Genomic DNA, 23,782 nt, shown 5'->3' on the forward strand with positions numbered 1-23,782 from the left:
ACAAAAACATTATTTCTCTCAAATTTTGTGCACAAATTTGTTTACATCCCTGTTGGTGAGCATTTCTCCTTTTCCAAGATAATCCATCCACCTGACAGGTGTAACATATCAAGAAGCTGATTAAACAGCATGATCATTGGACAGGTGCACCTAGTGCTGGGGACAAAAGGCCACTAAAATGTGCAGTTGTCACACAACACAATGCCACAGATGTCTCAAGTTGAAGGAGTGTGCAATTAGCATGCTGACTGCAGGAATGTCCACCAGAGATGTTGCCAGATAATTATGTTAATTTCTCTACCATAAGCTGCCTCCAACGTCGTTTTAGAGAATTTGGCAGTACGTCCAACCGGCCTAACAACCACGTGTAACCATGCCAGCCCAGGACCTCGACATCCGGCCTCTTCACCTGCGGGATCGCCTGGGGGGGGGGGGTGCTGAGAAGTATTTCTGTCTGTAATAAATCCCTTTTGAGGCCGGGCCTGGCTGCCAAGTGGGTGGGCCTCCAAGGCTCACCCAGTCATATGTAATCCATAGACTAGGACCTAATTAATTTATTTCAATTGACTGATTTCCTCATTAACTCAGTAAAAATCTTTGAAATTGTTGCGAGTTGTTATATTTCTGTTAAAGTATAAATAAGGACAAACATTTCAATGTATAACAAAGGAATAGAAAACAATAATTGAATTATTGAGGGTAGATATGAACAGCATTACATATGCATAGCATTACTAATGTGTCTTTAACCTCTGGTTCATGAAGTTGTTTTCAAATGAACACAACAGAACTACATTTGGAATTACATGTATGCAATGTGAACAGTATCTGTAGGTGTGACCCCTGTAGGCTAATGCAACCAGCACTATGGAAGGGTGCAAACGCCAACATCCAATATTATGTACTTTTACTATACATCAGATGTAAAGAGGAAAGGACTGCGTAGAGATGATCAACATGTAGTATGATGATGAAAGGGGAACAGCTCGAATTAACCCTTTAGAACATCGCAAAGCTTCAGTGATCAGCTAGAACATATATATTTATTTATTATCATTTTCATCATATGGTCATGGGCAATTCCGTGGTAACAGAATGAGTCGGGGGACTTGGATTTTTCACTTTAAAATGTCAAAACAAAAACCAATGATTGCGAAGTTTAACAAACCATACAACTAGATGCACAAGGACTACTTTTAACAACTTCCACTGACAATCTTACAAAAACATTTATTTTGAAGAGCAGTGGCGGTGCAAAGTTAGATAACAGATGGACAGTGTGTGCCGTTTGTGCAGTCATCCTGTTAAACTTTGCATCTGCACTGTTCAAGTAAATGTGTTGTGAAATTGCCCTCGGACATCGTAGATGTTGTGTAGCTTGTGGACGCATACGATCGCATAAATTAAATATATAGATTTAAGCTTTCATATAGACAACTTAGCAAACCATTTCCTTTGCTTAAAACAGTTCAGTGGTCTAACCTTTAGACCCAAAGTCTTTCAAAACAAAGCAGAGAAATCTATAGCAGCCTACTGAAGGCAAAAGGTTTTGAACATGCCAGCCACTCAACCATGCCCCTGGTCCAGACATCATTTGCTCATACTTCTCGTTTTCCCATGGTGACAGAAAAGACTGAGGAAATTGCGTTAACGGCCGACACGTTGGTTATTATGCTGCGATTAATGGTCATCTGTGGCATGTGCAAACAAAGTGATAGAATGTCAGGTGTCAAGATTCTCTAGGAGAATCGGATAGAAAGGCATCCGACATGTGGTCAAACTGCTCTAAACTGTAATTCACAAATAAGCAAAGGTAAATATTCGGCCTGCATCTCTGCAATGTAAACCCACCTTAAAAGGTCTTCAACCCATGCTTGCTGGTCTCAGTAGAAGGTGCACCAGTTGCTGTTGTCACTAGGCATCAGGCCTCCGGATGCCCAGGCCTCCTAGGGTCAGCAGCATGCCCACAGCTGTGCCTGTGTGCAGAACCGGTCCACTCCAAAGCACCCCAGGAAGAAGGAATATAGCAGAGTGGTGATGAAATAGTGGCCAGCGTATCTGAAATCACAAGGGAGAGGTGTCAATAACATGAAGGAATGGCCAGGTGAGCCCATTAAAAGTGATGTAAAGGTCTCCTAATTGGGCGCATTATTATGAACTTCCAATGTCATTCATATATTGGTTTGTAAATAATTCTCTCTAGTGGTGAAGCTACACCACATGACCAAAAGTATGTGGGCACCTGCTCGTCAAACATCTCATTCCAAAATCATGTGAATTAATATGGAGATGGTCCCCCATTTGCTGATCTGGGAAGGCTTTCCACTAGATGTTGGAACATTGCAGCGGGGACTTGCTTCCATTCAGCCACAAGAGCTTTAGTGATGTTGGGCAATTATGCCTGGCTCGCAGTCGACGTTCCAATTCATCCCGAAAGTGGTCAATGGAGTTGAGGTCAGGGCTCTGTGCAGGCCAGTCAAGTTCTTCCACACCGATCAACAAACCATTTCTGTATGGACCTCACTTTGTACACAGGGCTCATGCTGAAACAGCATGACCCCCAAACTGTTGCCACAAAGTTGGAAGCACAGAATCATCCAGAATGTCATTGTATGCTGTAGCATTAAGATTTCCCAGATTTGTCCGTCAGACTGCCAGATGGTGTAGCGTGATTCATCACTCCAGAGAACGCGTTTCAACTGCTCCAGAGTTCAATGGCAGCGAGCTTTACACCACTCCAGCTGACGTTTGACATTGTGCATGGCGTTCTTAGGCTTGTGTGCGGCTGCTCAGCCATGGAAACCCATTCCATGAAGCTCCCGACGAACAACTATTGTGCCGACGTTGCTTCCAGAGGCAGTTTGGAACTCGTTAGTGAGCATTGCAACCGAGGACAGATGATTTTTACACAATGCACACTTCAGTGGTCCCGTTCTGTGAGATTGTGTGGCCTACCACTTTGCGGCTGAGCCGTTGTTGCTCCTAGATGTTTCCACTTCACAATTACAGTTGACCGGGGCAGTTATAGCAGGGCAGAAATTTGGCAAACTGACTTGTTGGAAAGGTGGCATCCTATGACGGTGCCACGTTGAAAGTCACTGAGTCCAATCTCCATGTTTGTCTATGGAGATTGCATAGTTGTAAGCTCGATTTTAAACACCTGTCCGCAACGGGTGTGGTCGGAAATAGCCGAATCCACTAATTTGAATATACTACTTTTGTATATATAGTGTATGTTAGCTTCTGAAACAACTTCCATTTCCAGGCCAAGTAAATGTACATATAACTGCCAAAATAAAGGAAACACCAGCATAAAGTATCTTAGTGTGTTGAGCCACCATGAGCTGCCAGAACAGTGTCAATGCTCCAAGTGTCTTGAACTCAGAGGGATGTGACACCCTTCTCCACGAGAAATTCTATAATTTGGTATTTTGTTGATGGAAAACGCTGTCTCAGACGCCGGTCCAGAATCTCCCATAACGGGTTAAATTGTATTGAGATCTGGTGGTTGAGACAACCTTGGCGTATGGTTTAGATCAGTGGTCACAAACCGTTCGACCAGTCGATCACGCTCTATCTCCAAGGCATTCCTAGTCGATCACCAAACAATTCTGTAAAAAAAAAATCAAACCATTGCGTTCCTTAGCACCGGGAAGGATAGTGTTCCCAGTGTTTTGAACCATTTCATGTGTCTGAAGGTAGAATTGCGCCCATACGGAGAGCAAATCAAGTGCGCCTATAGGCATACCGCTGGCCAATCAGACAGCTCAGATCACCACGTCTGCACAGATTTCTCGAGCCATAGACTGTAAAAAGAAACCTCAAAACGCACAGCAAAGTTGATACTGTGAGATTTCAAAACCATGACTAGAGAGAGACTCAACGAATATACAGCAAAGAGCTGCTGTTTTTATGAGTACGTTCATGTTTAAAAAGTTGTTTTTCAGCACTGTCAAAACTTACAAAAACACTTATAAGCCATAAAGTGTACGTTCGCCTACTTCCACTCACACCACAACCAGCACTGCAGCTGCAATGAATGAGCAGAGTAAAGTGTTCTGATTAGCTTTCTTATTATTTGCAGCTTGTCTCTTTTTGAATATGGATGAATACTTCACTTTCTCTGGTCATAGGATTAACAACAGGAATTGGTGCATGAGGTAGAAATAATGCAGTGCGACATGAGTTTCGCCATCAGCCAGAAGACCGTCTCCCCTTTTCTCAGCAGAGGGAGAGTGGAGGGACGGTGAGTCAGGTGAGAGGCAACCTCAACACTGCTCTAGGGCTAGGAGATATGGAATTAATTCTAATGTATGGTTTTGAGCGATATTCCAAATGACTGTCTCGCAAGGTTATTGTTTTTCGTTTTTATGAGTGTTTGTTCTCATGTTGTATTTTTTGGTCTCATTCATAACATTTCAACTGTTCAACCTTGTTAGCTAGCAATTATACAACAGGTGGTTCTAATCCTGAATGCTGATTAGTTAAAACCGCATTCCAGCCAGTATCTATTCCACAAGTTACCACTGGCTAAGTCTATGTCGTTAAAATGCCTATTTACTCTGTACTATCTGACTGCGCAATCCACTGTCATCAGCCCAGTCAGGCAATTTATGGACTTGAGCTCCACTATAAAAAGCATCTAGACATTATCTCACATTTCTTTTAGACTAACATTTAGTTTTCAATAGCAGAGATTTTATTTGTATAAACCCTAACTGTCTGTCTCTCCAACATTTGCAACATTGTTTCATTATTAAAATTCAATCTCCAGCTGTCCCATAGTAATCAACGTTTCTCAGCCAGTCTAAATCATGAATCACCTGGCATTTTTATTGATACATACAAAGAAATGTCAATTAAAAAAAGGTCAAACAAAACAAAGTGCAGCAAGTTTGCAGTCTTAGCAGCTTCCGTTTGAAGTTATCTTTTTAGCTGTGTTGTTGTCTAGCTCCTCTGAACAACAGTGTCCTGATGAGTGAGCACATTTTCTATGCCAGGGTGAAATTGTGCCTCATTAGCTCATGCTTATGGATGCATCCAATTAAAATGTCACTAGGAAACAGCTTAAACAAATGCAGCTACTGTTGTTATTCTGGCTGCACTGTTTAACGTGACTAAGTTAGCCATAGTTGGCTAGCTAGTAAGCAAGCGATAAGAACGTTTCCAGCCTGTATGGCAATGGAACATTTACAACGAACGACTGGGTTGCGTCTCTGGCAACCGAACCTTCCATTATATCTTGTGGAAGGATGAAATAGTATGAATAAATTCATAGAAACAACTTCAATGAAAATAGGTCAATCATTATTTGGGGCGGCAGGTAGCCTAGTGGTTAGAACATTGGGCCAGGAACCGAAAGGTTGCTAGATCGAATCCCCGAGCTGACAATGTAAAAATCTGTTGTTCTGCCCCTGAACAAGGCAGTTAACCCACTGTTCCCCAGTAGGCGGTTCTTAACTGACTTGCCTAGTTAAATAAAGGTTCAATTAAAAAAAAATGTTGGTAGCACGTTGTATAAAAGTGATAATGCCCGGGAAGCCGGTGTTTGGAGGATATATATTGGCATGGTTTGCTGCCCCATGCCAATATAAGCTACAACACCGACTTCTCAGGCATTATCACGTCAATTGGCTAAAATGTAAATATAAAGATTAACCACCTAATCACTAACTAATACATGGGCTTGAGAGATTGTTGATGAGAACTTAATTTAACTGCCTGCTACAAGAATTTAGTCATCATTAGTGTATGTGCGTTTCACATGGCTCTATTTAAATTTGTAACAAAAAAATAATATTTTCCATACAGACTTGAAAGACTGATTGTTGCAAAAAAATAAAAAGCATGTTAAACTATTTTGATACAATTTAAATATTAGTGGGTCTTATGGTTGTGGAAGGCTTAGATTTAGCCTAAGTATAACTGAATTCATTAGATTATTGCTGACTGTTAAAATGCAGTGTATTTGACCTTTAAAATGTACAGCAAAACGTATTTAGAGAGAAGAAAAAGCAATATCGTGAATCGCCCATCCCTACACTGCTCCCTCCACCTCAGACTGACCATCAGACCAGTAAACAAAATATGCAGTACCAGTCAAAAGTTTGGACACACCTACTCATTCAAGAGTTTTTCCTTGTTTACTATTTTCTACATTGTAGAATAATAGTGAAGACATCAAAACTATTAAATAACACATATGGAATCATGTAGTAACCTCAAAAGTGTTATATCAAAATATATTTTATATTTGAGATTCTTCAAAGTAGCTACCCTTTGCCTTGATGGCAGCTTTGCACTCAACCAGCTTCATTTGGAATGCTTTTTCAACAGTCTTGAAGGCGTTCCCACATATGCGGAGCACTTGTTGGCTGCTTTTCTTTCACTCTGCAGTCCAACTCATCCCAAACCATCTCAATTGGGTTGAGTTTGGTTGATTGTGGAGGCCAATTCATCTGATGCAGCACTCCATCACTCTCCTTGGTCAAATAGCTCTTACACAGCCTGGAGGTGTGTTGGGTCATTATCCTGTTGAAAAACAAATGATAGTATCACTAAGCGCAAACCAGATGGGATGGCGTATTGCTGCAGAATGCTGTGGTAGCCAAGCTGGTTAAGTGTGCCTTGAATTCTAAATAAATCAGTGTTACCAGCAATGCTTCACAGTGAGAACCACACATGCAGAGATCATCCGTTCACCTTATCCACGTCTCACAAAGACAACGGTTGGAACCAAAAATCTCAAATTTGAACTCATCAGAACAAAGGACAGATTTTCACCGGTCTAATGTCCATTGATTGTGTTTCTGGGCCCAAGCAAGTCTCTTCTTATTGGTGTCCTTAAGTAGTGGTTTCTTCGCAGCAATTCGACCATGAAGGCCTGATTCACCCAGTCTCCTATGAACAGTTGATGTTGAGATGTTTCTGTTACTTGAACTCTGAAGCATTTAGCAGATGTGCAAACTGGTGAGGGCCCAAAAAGGTGACATCTTTTTTTGTTGTTGCACATACAAAAAAAATCCCTGCTAGGGGGAAATGCAGGTTAACTAATTAAACAACAACGAATATGATCTATATGACCAGTCTCCGTGTGTAAAATACAATTTAAAAAAGTGGTTAATGTGAACACAGCTAAAAAGAAAATGTCAGGAAAGCAATCCAATGTTATTTGTTGCCTAGACTTTACTGCAAATGACACTCAAGTCTTGAGCAAAAACGATACACACATAGAACGCTTGTGACCCCACACAATCTAAATATTGCACTTGGGGAAAAAACATCTTAAAGTGGATATAGAATTAAACAAAACAAGCATTCTATTTTTGCTGTATTATAGTGGCCACTATAGTAGACATCGATCAAGTGCACAAGCCTACATGTGTGCAAAAATAATTCACTGAATACAATTTTTTTAAATTTTTATTCCCCCTCACTCACACACGTTACTGTCAAATTCAACACAACAAAAGCAATATCTTTAATATCTATATCTCTTTTATTACATTGTATACGTTTTGCCTGTGGACATCTGTTCTGCAATGTGCCAGCAGGCACGAGACCCTTTGTTGGCATAATTGATCTCATTCAGGCAGACTATACCTGGCATATCCCTTTTTATCCACTGTATTGAAAAAGTGAGAAATAGGGAAAGTGTGTAGTGATCATTTCACCCCTATAGTGCCATCCAGCTTAAACTAGGCCAAGCTCCAGCTACACTTGATCCCTGAATCCACATGTTTATTAACAAGCAACGCCTCATTTTCACCTAATTCTCTCATTCTGAAAATTAACCACATACTGTAGAGGGAAAACGTTAGTATGTTAGCTAGTTAACATTACACACATATTGCCAGGGTCCAGTAAGCAACTAACATAACTTGAGAAACGGCAAGGAGTCGTATACCAGTTAATACTATAGCGAATTGGTTAGGTTACTAACGTTAGATCATCTGATGTTGTAACGTTAGCTAGCTGTCTGACTTTATTAGCCAGCTAATTTTCAAAACATAAACTAAATTATTTGATCAGCTAAATTGGCTAATGTTGCTCAACATTTCTCTGGCTAGCTAACAGAGAATTCGATCCACCTAGCAAGATACTTTACAAAGCTAACAATTCTTGTTCCAACACACTTGCTCCATCACCTCAAACTTTCCAAACGCCAGCCCGTTTTTCGGTTACAGCTCATGAAGTACGGTTCATCACCTTCTCACCCCTGTTTCCGTGGTCAGGCTTCTCACCTACCTCTTTGTTATCGTTCTGGGGACGCGCTGCTGTAACTGGCAACCCGCCTGCCCACTCTCCGCTGCCTTTCCAGAGCGCATGCTGATGCTGTAACTAGCAAGTTGGTTGTCTCTTCAGATACAGCCAATATTGCCACAAACGCGCATCACTTTTGTTCGCTGACAGCCAGGAGTGATCGATCCACTTTCTTATTGGATTTACACGAATCACGTAGGTTTTCAATTTTGGATTCAAAACGGCGAATTTCGCCGAAAGGTGACTAGTTTGCATCCCTGTTTTATTTGGGCTGCAATTTCTGAGGCTGGTAACTAATGAACTTATCCTCTGCAGCAGAGGTAACTGGGTCTTCCTTCCCTGTGGCGGTCCTCAAGAGAGCCAGTTTCATCATAGCGCTTGATGGTTTTTGCGACTGCACTTGAAGAATCTTTCAAAGTTATTGGCATTTTCCAGATTGACTGACCTTCCTTCATGTCTTAAAGTAATGGACTGTCATTTCTCTTTGCTTATTTGAACTGTTCTTGCCATAATATGGACTTGGTCTTTTACCAAATAGGGCTCTCTTCTGTATACCACCCCTACCTTGTCACAACACAACTAATTGGCTGAAATGCATTAAGGAGGAAAGAAATTCCACAAATTAAGGCACACCTGTTAATTGGAAAGCATTCCAGGTGACTACCTCATGAAGCTGGTTCAGAGAATGCCAAGAGTGTGCAAAGTTGTCATCAAGGCAAAGGGTGGCTACTTTGAAGAATCTCAAATATATTTTGATTTGTTAAATACTTTTTGGTTACTACATGATTGTTATGATGTTATTTCATAGTTGTGATGTCTTCTTCACAATGTAGAAAATAGTATAAAAATAAAGAAAAACCCTTGAATAAGTAGGCGTCTAAACTTCGGACTTGTACTGTATATTATGTTCACTCAACTGGGCGTCACAAGTAATACAACAGACACTTCAGGCGCCGACAGAGATGGCCGCCTCGCTTCACATTCTTAGGAAACTATGTAGTATTTTGTTTTTTTTATGTATGATTTCTTACACTGTTAACCCAGGAAATCTTAAGTCTCATTACACACAGCCGGGAGGAACTATTGGATATAAGAGTAACGTCAACTTACCAACATTACGACCAGGAATACGACCTTCCTGAAGCAGATCCTCTGTTTGATCCACCACCCAAGACAATGGATCGGAACCCAGCAGGAGACCAAAAACAACGGCGCCGCAGAAGGGGCAGACGGAGCGGTTTTCTGGTCAGGCTCCATAGACGGGCACGTCGCCCACCGCTCCCGAGTTTACTACCAGCCAACGTACAGTCTCTTGACAACAAGGTAGACAAAATCCGAGCAAGGGTTGCCTTCCAGAGAGACAGAGATTGTAACATTCTCTGTTTCAAGGAAACATGGCTCACTCGGGATAAGTTATCGGAGTCGGTACAGCCACCTGGTTTCTTCACGCATCGCACCGACAGAAACAAACATCTCTCTGGTAAGAAGAAGGTCGAGGGTGTATGCCTTATGATTAACGAATCGAACAACATTGATTAGCGTCGAACAACATTGATGTATACGCTAATTCGGGGAGCGAGTTTATTAGCAACTGCATCGGTGATGTTGTACCAACAGCAACTATTAAAACAGTCCAACCAGAAACCGTGGATTGGTGGCAGCATTCGCGCAAAACTGAAAGAGCGAAACACTGCTTTTAATCAGGGCAAGGCAACCGGAAACATGACCGAATACAAACAGTGTAGCTATTCCCTCCACAAGGCAATCAAACAAGCTAAGCGTCAGTATAGAGACAAAGTAGAGTCGCAATTTGACGGCTCAGAGGAATGTGGCAGGGTCTACAGTCAATCACAGACTACAAAAAGAAAACCAGCCCCATCGCAGACCCCGATGTCCTGCTCCCAGAGCAAACTAAACAACCTTTTCGCTCGCTTTGAGGACAATACAGTGCCAGCGATACGGCCCTCTACCAAAACCTGCAGACTGTCATTCAACGCAGCCAATGTGAGTAAAACATTTAAACGTGTTAACCCTCGCAAGGCTGCCGGCCCAGACAGCATCCCTAGCCGCGTCAGAGCATGTGCAGACCAGCTGGCTGGTGTGTTTACGGACATATTCAATCAATCCCTATCCCAGTCTGCTGTTCCCCAGAAAGCTAAGGTAACTGAGCTAAATGACTATCGCCCCGCAGCACTCACTTCCGTCATCATGAAGTGCTTTGAGAGACTAGTCAAGGATCATATCATCTCCACCCTACCTGACACCCTAGACCCACTCCAATTTGCTTACCGCCCCAAAAAGGTCCACAGACGACGCAATCGCAACCACACTGCACACTGCCCTAACCCATCTGGACAAGAGGAATACCCATGTGAGAATGCTGTTCATTGACTACAGCTCAGCATTTAAAACCATAGTACCCTCCAAACTCGTCATTAAGCTTGAGACCCTGGATCTCAACCCCACCCTGTGGAACTGGGTCCTGGACTTTGACAGGCCGCACCCAGGTGGTGAGGGTAGGAAACAACATCTCCACCCCACTGCCCCTCAACACTGGGGCCCCACAAGGGTGCGTTCTCAGCCCTTTCCTGTACTCCCTGTTCACCCATGACTGCGTGGCCATGCACGCCTCCAACTCAATCATCAAGTTTGCAGACAACACTACAGTGGTAGGCTTGATTACCAACAATGACGAGACGGCCTACAGGGAGGAGGTGAGGGCCCTCGGAGTGTGGTGTCAGGAAAACAACCTAACACTCAACGTCAACAAAACAAGAAGATGAGGACTTCAGGAAACAGCAGAGGGAGCACCCCCCTATCCACATCGACGGGACAGTAATGGAGAAGGTGGAAAGTTTTAAGTTCCTCGGCATACACATCACGGACAAACTGAAATGGTCCACCCACACAGACAGTGTGGTGAAGAAGGCGCAACAGCGTCTCTTTAACCTCAGGAGGCTGAAGAAATGTGGCTTGTCACCAAAAACAAACTTTTACAGATGCACAATCGAGAGCATCCTGTCGGGCTGTATCACCGACTGGTACAGAAACTGCTCTGCCCACAACCGCAAGGCTCTCCAGAGGGTAGTTAGGTCTGCACAACGCATCACCGGGGGCAAACTACCTGCCCTCCAGGACACCTACACCACCCGATGTCACAGGAAGGCCAAAAAGATCATCAAGGACAACAACCACCCGAGCCACTGCCTGTTCACCCCGCTATCATCCACAAGGCGAGATCAGTACAGGTGCATCAAAGCTGTGACCGAGGGACTGAAAAACAGCTTCTATCTCAAGGCCATCAGACTGTTAAACAGCCATTACTAACATTGAGTGGCTGCTGCCAACATACTGACTCAAATAACTAATAATTGTATGTAATAAATGTATTACTAGTCACTTTAAACAATGCCACTTTATATAATGTTTACATACCCTACATTACTCATCTCACATGTATATACTGAACTCTATACCATCAACTGCATCTTGCCTATGCCGTTTGGCCATCGCTCATGCATTTATATGTACATATTCCTATTCATTCCTTATACACACACACAAGTGTAAGGTAGTTGTTGTGAAATTGTTAGATTACTTGTCAGATATTACTGCATGGTCGGAACTAGAAGCACAAGCATTTCGCTACACTCGCATTAACATCTGCTAACCATGTGTATGTGACCAACATTTTATTTGAAATGATCTATGACCAGTGTGATTCTATACCTTAAAAAAATAATCTATACAATTTCTAAATAGTCTAAGAACAAAATTGTCCGGACAATTCAAGCATAGACAATATGCAGAGATAATTTATTGGGCTTATAGCCTACTGCACAAACCTCATTACTACAGAACTGATTTTAATTGGTTAATGTTGCATAGGCTTACAAAAATAATGTAAAAATCTGAGCAGTAGACCGGTTTGCCTTTTGACTCAAAGTGATCTTGAGAAAGAAGTTTGGTGACCATTGGTTTGGATCATTTTCATGCTTATCAAACCATTCAGTGACCACATCCTCTCCTAATAAGGGACTAATTCAGAACTGGGACACCAGGTGAGTGCAATTAACTACCAGGTAGACACCAAAAAATATACAGATGAAGTCAGAAGTTTACACACTTAGGTTGGAGTCATTAAAACTTGTTTTTCAACAACTCCACAAATTACTTGTTAACAAACTATAGGTTTTGGCAAGTCGGTTAGGACATCTACTTTGTGCATGACAAGTAATTTTTCCAACAATTGTTTACAGATTATTTCCCTTATAATTCGCTGTATCACAATACCAGTGGGTCAGAAGTTTACATATACTAAGTTGACTGTGCCTTTACATAGATAGGAAAATTCAAGAAAATTATGTCATGGCTTTAGAAGCTTCTGATAGGATAATTGACATAATTTGAGTCAATTGGAGGTGTACATGTGGATGTATTTCAAGGCTTACCTTCAAACTCAGTACCTCTTTGCTTGACATCATTGGAAAATCAACAACAAACAAAATCAGCCAAGACCTCAGGAAAAAAAATTGTAGTCTGGTTCATCTTTGGGAGCAATTTCCAAACGCCTGAAGGTACCACGTTCAGCTGTACAAACAATGGTACACAAGTATAAACACCATGGGACCACGCAGCCATCATACCGCTCAGGAAGGAGATGCATTCTGTCTCCTAAAGGTGAATGTACTTTGGTGCAAATAAATCCCAGAACAACAGTAAAGGACCTTGTAAAGATGCTGGAGGAAACAGGTACAAAAGTATCTATATCCACAGTAAAACGAGTCCTATATTGACATAACCTGAAAGGCCGCACAGCAAGGAAGAAGCCACTGCTCCAAAACCGCCATAAAAAAGCCAGACTACGGTTTGCAACTGTACATGGGGACAAAGATCGTACTTTTTGGAGAAATATTGTCTGATGAAACAAAAATAGAACTGTTGGCCATAATGCCCATCGTTATGTTTGGAGGAAAAATGGGGAGGCTTCCAAGCCGAAGAACACCATCCCAACCGTAAAGCACAGGGGTGGCAGCATCATGTTGTGGGGTTGCTTTGCTGCAAAAGGGACATGTGCACTTCACAAAATCATGAGGGAGGAAAATTGTGTGGATATATTGAAGCAACATCAAGACATCAGTCAGGAAGTTAAAGCTTGGTTGCAAATGGGTCTTCCAAATGGACAATGATCCCAAGCATACTTCCAAAGTTGTGACAAAATGGCTTAAGGACAACAAAGTCAAGGTATTGGAGTGGCCCTGACCTAAATCCTATGGAACATTTGTGGGCAGAACTGAAAAAGTGTTTGCGAGCAAGGAGGCCTACAAACCAGACTCAGTTACTCCAAGACTGTCAGGAGGAATGGGCCAAAATTCAACCAACTTATTGTGGGAAGCTTGTGGAAGGCTACCTGAAACGTTAGACCCAAGTTAAACTATTTAAAGGCAATGCTACCAAACACTGAGTGTGTGTAAACTTCTGACCCACTGGGAATGCGATGAAAGAAATACAAGTTGAAATAAATCACTCTATTATTCTGACATTTCACATCCTAAAAATAAGTTGGGGATCCTAACTGGCCTAAGACAAGGAATTTTTACTAGGATTAAATATCAGGAATTGTGAAAAACTGAGTTTAAATGTATTTGGCTAAATTGTATGTAAACTTCCGACTTCAACTGTAAGTGTTTCGGCCCTCATGAACCAGAATTGAACAGCTCTGATACATAGCATTGACCTCCAAGCAGGTATTTCAAATCTCTTGAATGATGAAGTCAGGCAGGTGTCTCAGTAGCGTAAACTGGGAATGACTATCATCATGTAACAACAAACAATGACTGATGAGCTTGTCAGAAACTGCAGTCAAGTACAGCAGCTAGATTCTCCCTTACTTGATGCACGGCTCATTCCCTCTCAGGAACTCCCTGGGTCCAGCACACTCAATGTCGTGCAGATGACTGGTGTGTGATTCACATCTTTGTGTACCTGCACTCCAAACTAAACAAAGGTGGTGATTTAGTTGAATAACATGAAATCACACAATGTTCACACACAGAAATTGACGGAATACCAAAAATCTAAACAATGTTCAACCGTGCCAGTTTGCCCATCTGTTTTTGATTGACTAGTCATTGTACTAGCAGAATAAAAAGCCACACACAGATTGAGTGAGAGCGAGAGGGCCTATCCACTACGGTTTGTCATACCTTCCAACAACCATGTCCCATCTCCAGAATGGCAGTGGAGTTCTGTGCATGGTCCACTGGATCTTGACAGGGTATGAACTCCTCAAGTCTTCACATGCCGACAGAAAAGGGAAAAATTCAAATGTGTATTCTGTCTATTTTTGTGTACCACATTAGAAAACGGGCTGGGCAAACAGGGCGCTAAGACACTCAAAAAAAAGCAAGAGGTGACAGACCAACTTAGAGAGCAGTCTCAAAGCAATTTGTTGTGGCACTGAACAAAAATATATAATCAACAATTTCAAAGATTTTACGGAGCTACAGTTCATATAACGAAATCAGTCAATTAAAATAAATGCATTAGACCCTAATCTAGGCATTTCACATGACTGGTAATACAGATATGCATCTGTTGGTCACAGATACCTTAAAACTTTTTTTTTTAAAGGGCGTGGATCAGAAAACGAGTCAGTATCTGGTGTGACCACCATTTGCCTCATGCAGCGTGACACATCTCCTTCATATAGAGTTGTTCAGGCTGTTGATTGTGGAATATTGTCCCACTCCTCTTCAATGGCTGTGCAAAGTTCCTAGATATTGGTTGGAACTGGAACACGCTGTCGTATACGTAGATCCTGAGCATCCCAAATAAGCTCAATGGGTGACATGTCTGGGAGTATGCAGGCCATGGAAGAACTAGGATAAGGAATTGCATACAGAACCTTGCAACATGGGGCTGTGCGTTACCCTGCGGAAACATGAGGTGATAGTGGTGGATGAATGGCACAATCTTGTCAAGCTTTCTCTGTGCATTCAAATTGCCATTGATAAAATGCAATTGTGTTAGTAGCTTATGCCTACCCATAACCCCATCGCCACTATGGGGCACATCAGCAAGCTGCTAACCCACACACACTAGATACACGTGGACGGTTGGACCTTCTGCCAAATTCTCTAAAACTACTTTGGAGATGGCTTATGGTAGAAAAATTAACATTCAATTCTCTGGCAACAACTCTCGTGGATGTTGGTTATGGCGCCGAACTGCAGTCAGGTCAAGACCCTGGTGAGGACTACGAGCACGCTGATGACCTTCCCTGAGACACTTTCTTACAGTTTGTGCAGAACTTCTTCGGTTGTGCAAACCCAGTTTCATCAGCTGTCTGGGTGACTGGTCTCAGACGATTCCGCAGGTGAAGAAGCCGGATGTGGAGGTCATAGGCTGGCGTGGTTACACATGGTCTGCGGTTGTGAGGCCGGTTGGACGTACTGCCAAATTCTCTAAAACAACATTGGAGGCAGCTTATGGTAGAGAAATTAATATTCAATTCTCTGGCAACAGATCTGGTGGACATTCCTGCAGTCAGCATGCCAATTGCATACTCCCTCTAGCATTGTGTTATGTAACAAAATGGCACATTTTAGAGGGGCCTTTTATTGTCCCCAACACAAGGTGCATATGTGTAATGATCATACCATTCAATCAGCTTCTCGATATGCCACACCTGTCAGGAGGATGGATTATCTTGATAAAAGGAATGCTCACTAATGCTCACTATCACAGATGTAAACAAATATGTGCACAACATTTGAGAGAAACAACACTTTTGTGCATATGGAACATTTCTGGGATCTTTTATTTCAGCTCATGAAACATGGGACCAACACTTTACGTGTTACGTTTATTTGTTTAGTGTATAAATGCAATACTTACAGATGGCTGCAGAAGACAACTGGCGACGGGGGCCTATATTCATATAGTTCCGTATAACTCACGCATTCAACTGGTATGATATGATACGACGTGACGTTATCCTGTGGCTGCTCACTGAATGCAGCTGTTGCTCTCTCCGGATGTGTCTGGTGTATTCCTTACAAACATTGCAAAAGCAACACTGTTAGTAGCAGGATAACTTGACCGCAAAGAAGAATGTAGCTGACCGAAATCCTAGCCACCTTCTCAACTTTGGTTGAACTGCGGCTATTACTAGCTATAGCTTGCTTGTTGCGCCATTGGATTGGAGAAACGTCAACAAGCAATGCCAATGGCTAACTAACCGTTAGCTAGCTGTGACGTTAGAACTAGCTAAGAACTGATCATATTTTATTGCTATCTACCAGTATCCTGCCAGATAGTTTAGTTAATATAGCTAGATTACATTGATTAATGTTGCATACAATCTTATTTCATAGTTTATTCAAAGATGAGTTATGTTATTTTATCCAGCTGGGAAGAAACTGGATGTGACGTCAACGAAAGCGCTGATTCTTCAAAATTTTCTGTGGATTTTATATCGCAGTTGGCAACCAACTTTAAAGTGTATTACCGCCACCAATTGGACTGGAGTGTGAACCAGAGACAGTGAAGGTCTAAATCCCACCCAATAATCTCGTCTCCCAAAGGAAACGTACATAATGAAATACTACATCCGCTGAAGATTTCCCCAGCAGGTTCACTTAATCCTGACTCTTCAACCCCATTACTCCTCAAATCTAATAACAATCGCTCCCTTTCTCTCACATATTTCTGGCACTGAAATAGAACATGTTTCACTCTCTCCATCTCCTCCTGACAATGATCACACCTCCCAGTCGGATGTTTCCCCACCAATTTCAATGTTATATTTAGCCTTGTGTGTTCCAGTCTCAGCCTTGTGACTATACTATCCTCCCTTCTCTCTCAGCGGGAGGACCTCCTTGCCCCCACCTTTTCCTGGATTGTGTACAGGTGTCTTCCCTTTCTCTCCCTGTTCCACAACTCTTGGCACTTATTTTTAACCACTTTTATTATTAACCCCTCGGCTTCTGCTTTACTGATTGACAATTCCATCTCAACATCAGGATGTTTAAGAGCCTGTTTGACGATAATATCCACTTCCTCATTCCCCTCCACTCCCACGTGAGCTGGTACCCAGAGGAACATAACAAATACCCCATCTGTTTCACTCTATACAAGCACTGCAAAACATACAATACATCATGTCTGCCCTGAGACACATGAATTTAAGCTCATCAGTGCTGCACAGGAGTCAGAGCGGATGACTACCCTTTCTGGCCTCACCTCCTCCACCCACCCTGCAGCTAAACTTATGGTCAGCAACTCAATTGTGTAAATTATCAGTTGCGCTTTTTGTCACTGCCACCTTAAACTCAGGAACACTAAAATGTGTTCCTGTCCTCCCTGTTTTAGGGTCCTTAGATCCATAATTGAATATATTCAAGAAAGCATAGTATTGTATTCTTAAATGTTCGCTTACAAATGAATCTACTCCTCTCAGGCAACCCTAGATCTATCACTGGCTGAGGGAGAATGTCATGGTTCCACCTGTCACCAGAGGGGGGCAGAGACCGTCCTAGAGACATTAACGACACTCAGGTGTGTCCTATTTACTAATTTTGATTATTTCCCTGTTAAAAGAGGTGTGTGGTTTTTTTTTTTTGCTGAAGCTTAAAGTATGTGCTGTATGCGTATGTCTCCGGAGTGATTTTGAGACTTTGTGTTTGTATGGTTTGTCGGTTTTACTGTGATCCTTCTATTACGGTTTCGCAGTGAAGTATTATGTTTATCCTTAACTATTGATTCCTCATCTCGTCTCTTCTCTGCACCTGGGTCCAACCTCACCAAGTCACAGAGAAACCCAGGTTGGATAGCAGGAAGAACTACAGAAGGGCTAAACTCCCTCCCAAACAACCCCATCTCTCTCACCATGCAATTGCCTATCCACCCAAAGCTTGTATTAAGATTTTGTTAATGTTCCCAGTACACTGTATGTGCACTTTTTTTTGTAGAATGTGTAGCCTTATGTCCTTGTAGATTTACCCAATATGTCATAGCTAGCTGTTGTCTCAACTTTAACGGCATCTCTCCCAACTCTACCTGCATTGTTCCACGACAGGGCTTTGGCCTGGATTACATTAGCTTTTTTTTTTTTTAAGATGTCTGAGCTGCTGATCCATATGCTATACTTCTATAATCCATTGATTACCTTAACAGCACTATATATCTATATAAACTCAGCAAAAAAAGAAATGTTCTCCAACTGTCAACTGTGGGGGTTTTTTCAGCAAATTTAACATGTGTCAAATATTTGTATGAACATAAGATTCAACAGACATAAACTGAACAGGTAATTGAATAATGTGTCCCTGAACAAAGGGGGAGTCAAAATCAACAGTAACAGTCAGTATCTGGTGTGGCCACCAGCTGCATTAAGTACTGCAGTGCATGATTTGCCAGTTCTTGCAGAACTAAAGAAAATATGCGCTTTCTGAAAATTATATATATAAACTCAGCAAAAAATGAAACATACCTTTGTCGTGACCTTGTCTTTCAAACATAATTCGTAAAAAACAAATAACTTCACAGATCTTCATTGTAAAGTGTTTATACACTGTTTCCCATGCTTTTTTCAATGACTCATAAACAGTTAATGAACATGCACCTGTGGAACCATCATTAAGACACTAACCGCTTACACACAGTAGGCAATTAAAGCCACAGTTATGAAAACTTAGGACACTAAGTAGGCCATTCTACGGACTATGAAAAACACACAAAAAAAGATGCCCAGGGTCCCTGCTCATTTGCGTGAACGTGCCTTAGGCATGCTGCAAGGAGGCATGAAGACTGCAGATGTGGCCAGGGCAATAAATTGCAATGTCCGTACTGTGAGACACCTAAGACAGCGCTACAGGGAGACAAGATGAACAGCTGATCGTCCTTGCAGTGGCAGATCATGTGTAACAACACCTGCACAAGATCGGTACATCCAAACATCACACCTGCGGGACAGGTACAGGATGGCAACAACAACTGCCCGAGTTACACCAGGAACGCACAATCTCTCCATCAGTGCTCAGACTGTCTGCAATTGGCTGAGAGAGGCTGGACTGAGGGCTTGTAGGCCTGTTGTAAGGCAGGTCCTCACCAGCAACCACGTCGCCTATGGGCACAAACCTACCGTCACTGGACCAGACAGGACTGGCAAAAAGTGCTCTTCACTGACGAGTCGCGGTTTCGTCTCACCAGGGGTGATGGTCAGAATCACGTTTATTGTCAAAAGAATGAGCGTTACAGCAAGCTTGTACTCTGGAGCGAGATCAATTTGGAGGTAGAGGGTCCGTCATGGTCTGAGGCAGTGTGTCACAGCATCATTGGACTGAGCTTGTTCTCATTGCAGAGAATCTCAACACTGTACAATGACATCCTCCTCCCTCATGTGGTACCCTTCCTGCAGGTTCAACCTGACATGACCCTCCAGCATGACAATGCCACCAGCCATACTGCTCGTTCTGTGCGTGATTTCCTGGCCAGCGAAGAGCCCGGATCACAATCCAATTGAGCACATCTGGGACCTGTTGGATCAGAGGGTGAGGGCTAGGGCAATTCTCCCCAGAAATGTCTGGGAACTTGCAGGTGCCTTGGTGGAAGAGTGGGGTAACATCTCACAGCAAGAACTGGCAAATCTGGTGCAGCCCATTTAAGTTTGCTGAAAATGAACGCAGTTGACAGTGAGAGGACGTTTCTTTTTTTTGCTGAGTTTAGATACTTTTGTACCTGTTTCCTCCAGCATCCTCACAAGGTCCGTTGCTGTTGTTCTGGGATTGATTTGCACTTTTCGCACCAAAATAAGTTAATCTCTAGGAGACAGAACGCGTCTCCTTCCTGAGCCGTATGACGGCTGCATGGTCCCATGGTGTTTATACTTGCGTACTATTGTTTGTACAGATGAAATTGATACCTTCAGGTGTTTGGAAATTGCTCCCAAGGATGAACCAGGCTTGTGGAGGTCTACAAAATGTTTTTCTTAGGTCTTGGCTGATTTCTTTTGATTTTCCCATGATGTCAAGCAAAGAGGCACTGCATTTGAAGGTAGGCCTTGAAATAGATCCACAGATCCACCTCCAATTGACTCAAATTATGTCAATTAGCCTGTCAGAAGCTTCTAAGGCCATGAGATCATTTTCTGCAATTTTCCAAGCTGTTTAAAGGCACAGTCAAATTAGTATACAGTATGTAAACTTCTGACCCACTGGAATTGTGACACAGTGAATTATAAGTGAAATAATCTGTAAACAATTGTTGGAAAAATGACTTGTGTCATGCACAAAGTAGATGTCCTAACCGATTTTAACAAGAAATTTGTGGAATGGTTGAAAAACGAGTTTTAATGACTCCAACCTAAGTGTGCACAGTATGTAAACTTCCGAGTTCAACTGTATCTATTACAGAACAGCAATGGTCAAATACTGTACATTTTACAGAACTTCTGATCGTTGTTCTTTCGTTTGTAACTGAGTTGCAGATCTTAGACCCCTTTTTTATGAACTTTAAATATATATGTCAGACACATTTCAGTTGAAGGCATTCAGCTGTACAACTGACTAGGTATCCCCCTTTCCCTTTCATCAGTGAATACAAAATTCACTGTTCAGTGTTTTGTTCACAGAATATAACACTTGGTTTTCACCAGAAGATAAATGTGTGCAATTGCATAGACTGTATCCAGCAATCAGTAACTACAAGTGCACAAAAGTCCCATCAGTGTCGTACAACAATGTAGGGATAGAGAATGAGGAATAATTTATAGTATTTGTTACAATATTGCGGACATGCAGAGACGCAGGGAATGAAGTTGGGTTACCTCTAAGCAGGAGCATCACGCACCCATTATTTTATAGGAGGTCTGAAGTACAAGAGGATGGTTGGCCTGGAAGTTGGAGAATTTTTCAAACACCCGAACCAGCTTTCCTGCAATCTAGAGCCATAATCATTATGCCTAATGTAAAAAAATAAATAATAAATGTAAGTATATTTTTCTGCTTAGGTTATCTAAGCATACCTCTTTTCCTGTTCAATTGTCATTTTAATGAGGGTGTCATTCTGACTGTTGTAAATCACACATCTCAATAAACTGCACTAACATGCCTAGGACATTTCATCCAAATTTCAACAGTACATGGGATCATAACACACAATCAATGCAGGCACATATCATGGCATCATAAATGACACATCTAATTTGCAAAATGCATTAACTTTCAAAACGTTAAATGATGACACAAAATCAACTACCTCCCATCAAAAGCTACACATTGTTATATAATGAAAAGCTATTTCAATCAAGCGTTACACAATGACCCAATAAATACTAACTACAACTATCAATATACCCTAACATAACCCGCTTGCATATGTCTGTGCCATTTGTTGATACTATAATTATAGTACGCACCATAAAAGGCAAGCAAACATATCACAGCATGGGCTGTATTCTGTTTTCATAAAATTATTTTACCAAAGATGACCAATGCAGAAAGAATGTCACTCAAGAGCATGAATATCCAAAAACAAAAGGCTTTACAGTATTTTACATATTTCCATTTTAATTGAGAGCGATCTTCCTCTATGGGCCCCTCTACCTCTCTTTTGTCCTTGCCCTCTGCATCTTGGTCCATTCGTGCAAACAGTAACTCAGAGGTGACCTCTTTTATGCATGAATAAGGACTCGTTGCCGATTGAACAATTGTGCAAAAAAGGTTTTGCCCACATGCAGAAGAGGCTCATATTAATGGGAGTGATTTGTATCAGCCGTGACCAAATGTTTTAATTTTGTTTGACATGATTTACTCAGCTGACTTTTGCATCTTTTGTAGAGAGTTGTGTTTACTGTTTTGCAAAAATGTGCTTATGCATTTGCATTATGTGTGAAAGCAATGAGAATTGACTGACAGTGTTGCAAAAAATAATAATGTAGTGCTCATTACATTATGAGGGAGATCAAGGGGACCCCAGTTTCATTAAACATGTCTTAGCAATCCCGCTCCCCCCGTAGCCCCAAGATGAATGGTTTGGCCACGCTCCACTGCTTTGACTGATGCAACTAGAAGTGTCTATGCTATACTGAACAAAAATAAAAACGCAACATGCAACAATTTCAAAGATTTGGAGTTACAGTTCATAGAAGGAAATCAGTCAACTGAAATAAATTCATTAGGACCTAATCTATGGATTTCAAATGACTGTGTAGGGGCGCAGCCATGAGTGGGCTTGGGAGGGCATAGGCCCACCCACTGGGGAGCCAGGCCCAGCCTATCAGAATTAGTTTTTTCCCCACAAAATGGCTTTATTAAAGACAGAAATACTTCTCAGCACCCCCAACTTTTTGCACATATGGAACATTTCTGGGATCTTTTATTTCAGAAAAGTTTGTGGTCATACGCACATCCTTTGATTTCAGCTCATGAAACATGGGACCAACAATCTACATGTTGCATTTACATTTTTGTTCAGTATAATGTAATGACCCTGGGTTTATAAGCACGGAAATCGACCCTGCCACACAAGCATTTGCGGAACAGTCGATAGCGCGCCGGACCTTGGGACAGAAGGTCGAGGGTTCGAGACCCGCTCCCTGCTGTTTCATTACATTGGTGTCAGAAGTGATCGGACCTTGCATCCACGACAGTGCGTGTGCTTGGCCGGCGAGCGCATTCCAGTAAGATGTAGAGTCACAAGCTAGTGCGAGGACGCGTTCTTTGAAAGGAGGGAGTAGTGTAAATCGACCCTGCTTCACGAGCATGCTTTTGCAGCACAGTCGATAGCGCGCCGGACCTCGGGCTCGAAGGTCGAGGGTTCGAGACCTGCTCCCTGCTGTTTCATTGCAATATAATGGAAAGACACTTATGAAAGAAAATTCCACAATTGTATCTATTTTGGGCTGTTAATGTATATTGGTGTTTCGTTTTGTGTCCGATGCACTCAGGGTGTTGTTACATATAATATGCAGCACGCATGAACAAAGAAAGTCATTGCAGCCTATCATTTCACTTCCCCTAGCTGTGAGAACCATGGCGTGAGCACAGGCTGACTCGGCATTGCTATAGCACACTTGTAACGTTTGTCGTCGCAAGGAGACCAAGGTGCAGCGTGGTAAGTGTTCATGATACTTTAATTACTCAGAACACCAAACAAAAACAACAAAAGAATAACGAGCGTCACGTTCTGCAGGCTTCACAGCGCTAACAAAAAAACAAAATCCCACAAACACCAAAAGGAGAATGACAATTTATATGTGATCCCCAATCAGAGACCACGATAAACAGCTGCCTCTGATTGGGAACCACATTCGGCAAAAAAATAAAAACTAAGAAATAGAAAACATAGAAATAAAGAAACTAGAATGCCCACCCTAGTCACACCCTGGCCTAACCAAAATAGAGAATAAAAGCCTCTCCATGGTCAGGGCTTGACAGCAGCCGAATAGCCTGCCAGCAGCCTATCAAAGGTTGCACTGTGTCCATTGCAATGTAAAAAAAAAAAAAACACCGCTGTA

The 23,782-nt window shown here is 42.1% G+C and overlaps 1 protein-coding gene across 1 annotated transcript; it reads right to left on the reverse strand.

Annotated features, from left to right (window-relative positions):
- Positions 1-1,036: 1,036 nt before the first annotated feature.
- Positions 1,037-21,905, reverse strand: tm2d2 (TM2 domain containing 2). The gene is given in 8 exon segments (XM_021608077.2): positions 1,037-1,932; positions 1,934-1,982; positions 1,985-2,058; positions 14,154-14,211; positions 14,214-14,259; positions 14,469-14,556; positions 16,162-16,496; positions 21,870-21,905. Coding segments are annotated over 8 exon segments (735 nt in total). The 3' UTR covers positions 1,037-1,883.
- Between the last annotated feature and the right edge of the window lie 1,877 nt (positions 21,906-23,782).

Source organism: Oncorhynchus mykiss, chromosome 6, assembly GCF_013265735.2.
Source record: "Oncorhynchus mykiss isolate Arlee chromosome 6, USDA_OmykA_1.1, whole genome shotgun sequence".
In the NCBI taxonomy this organism is placed as follows: domain Eukaryota; kingdom Metazoa; phylum Chordata; class Actinopteri; order Salmoniformes; family Salmonidae; genus Oncorhynchus; species Oncorhynchus mykiss.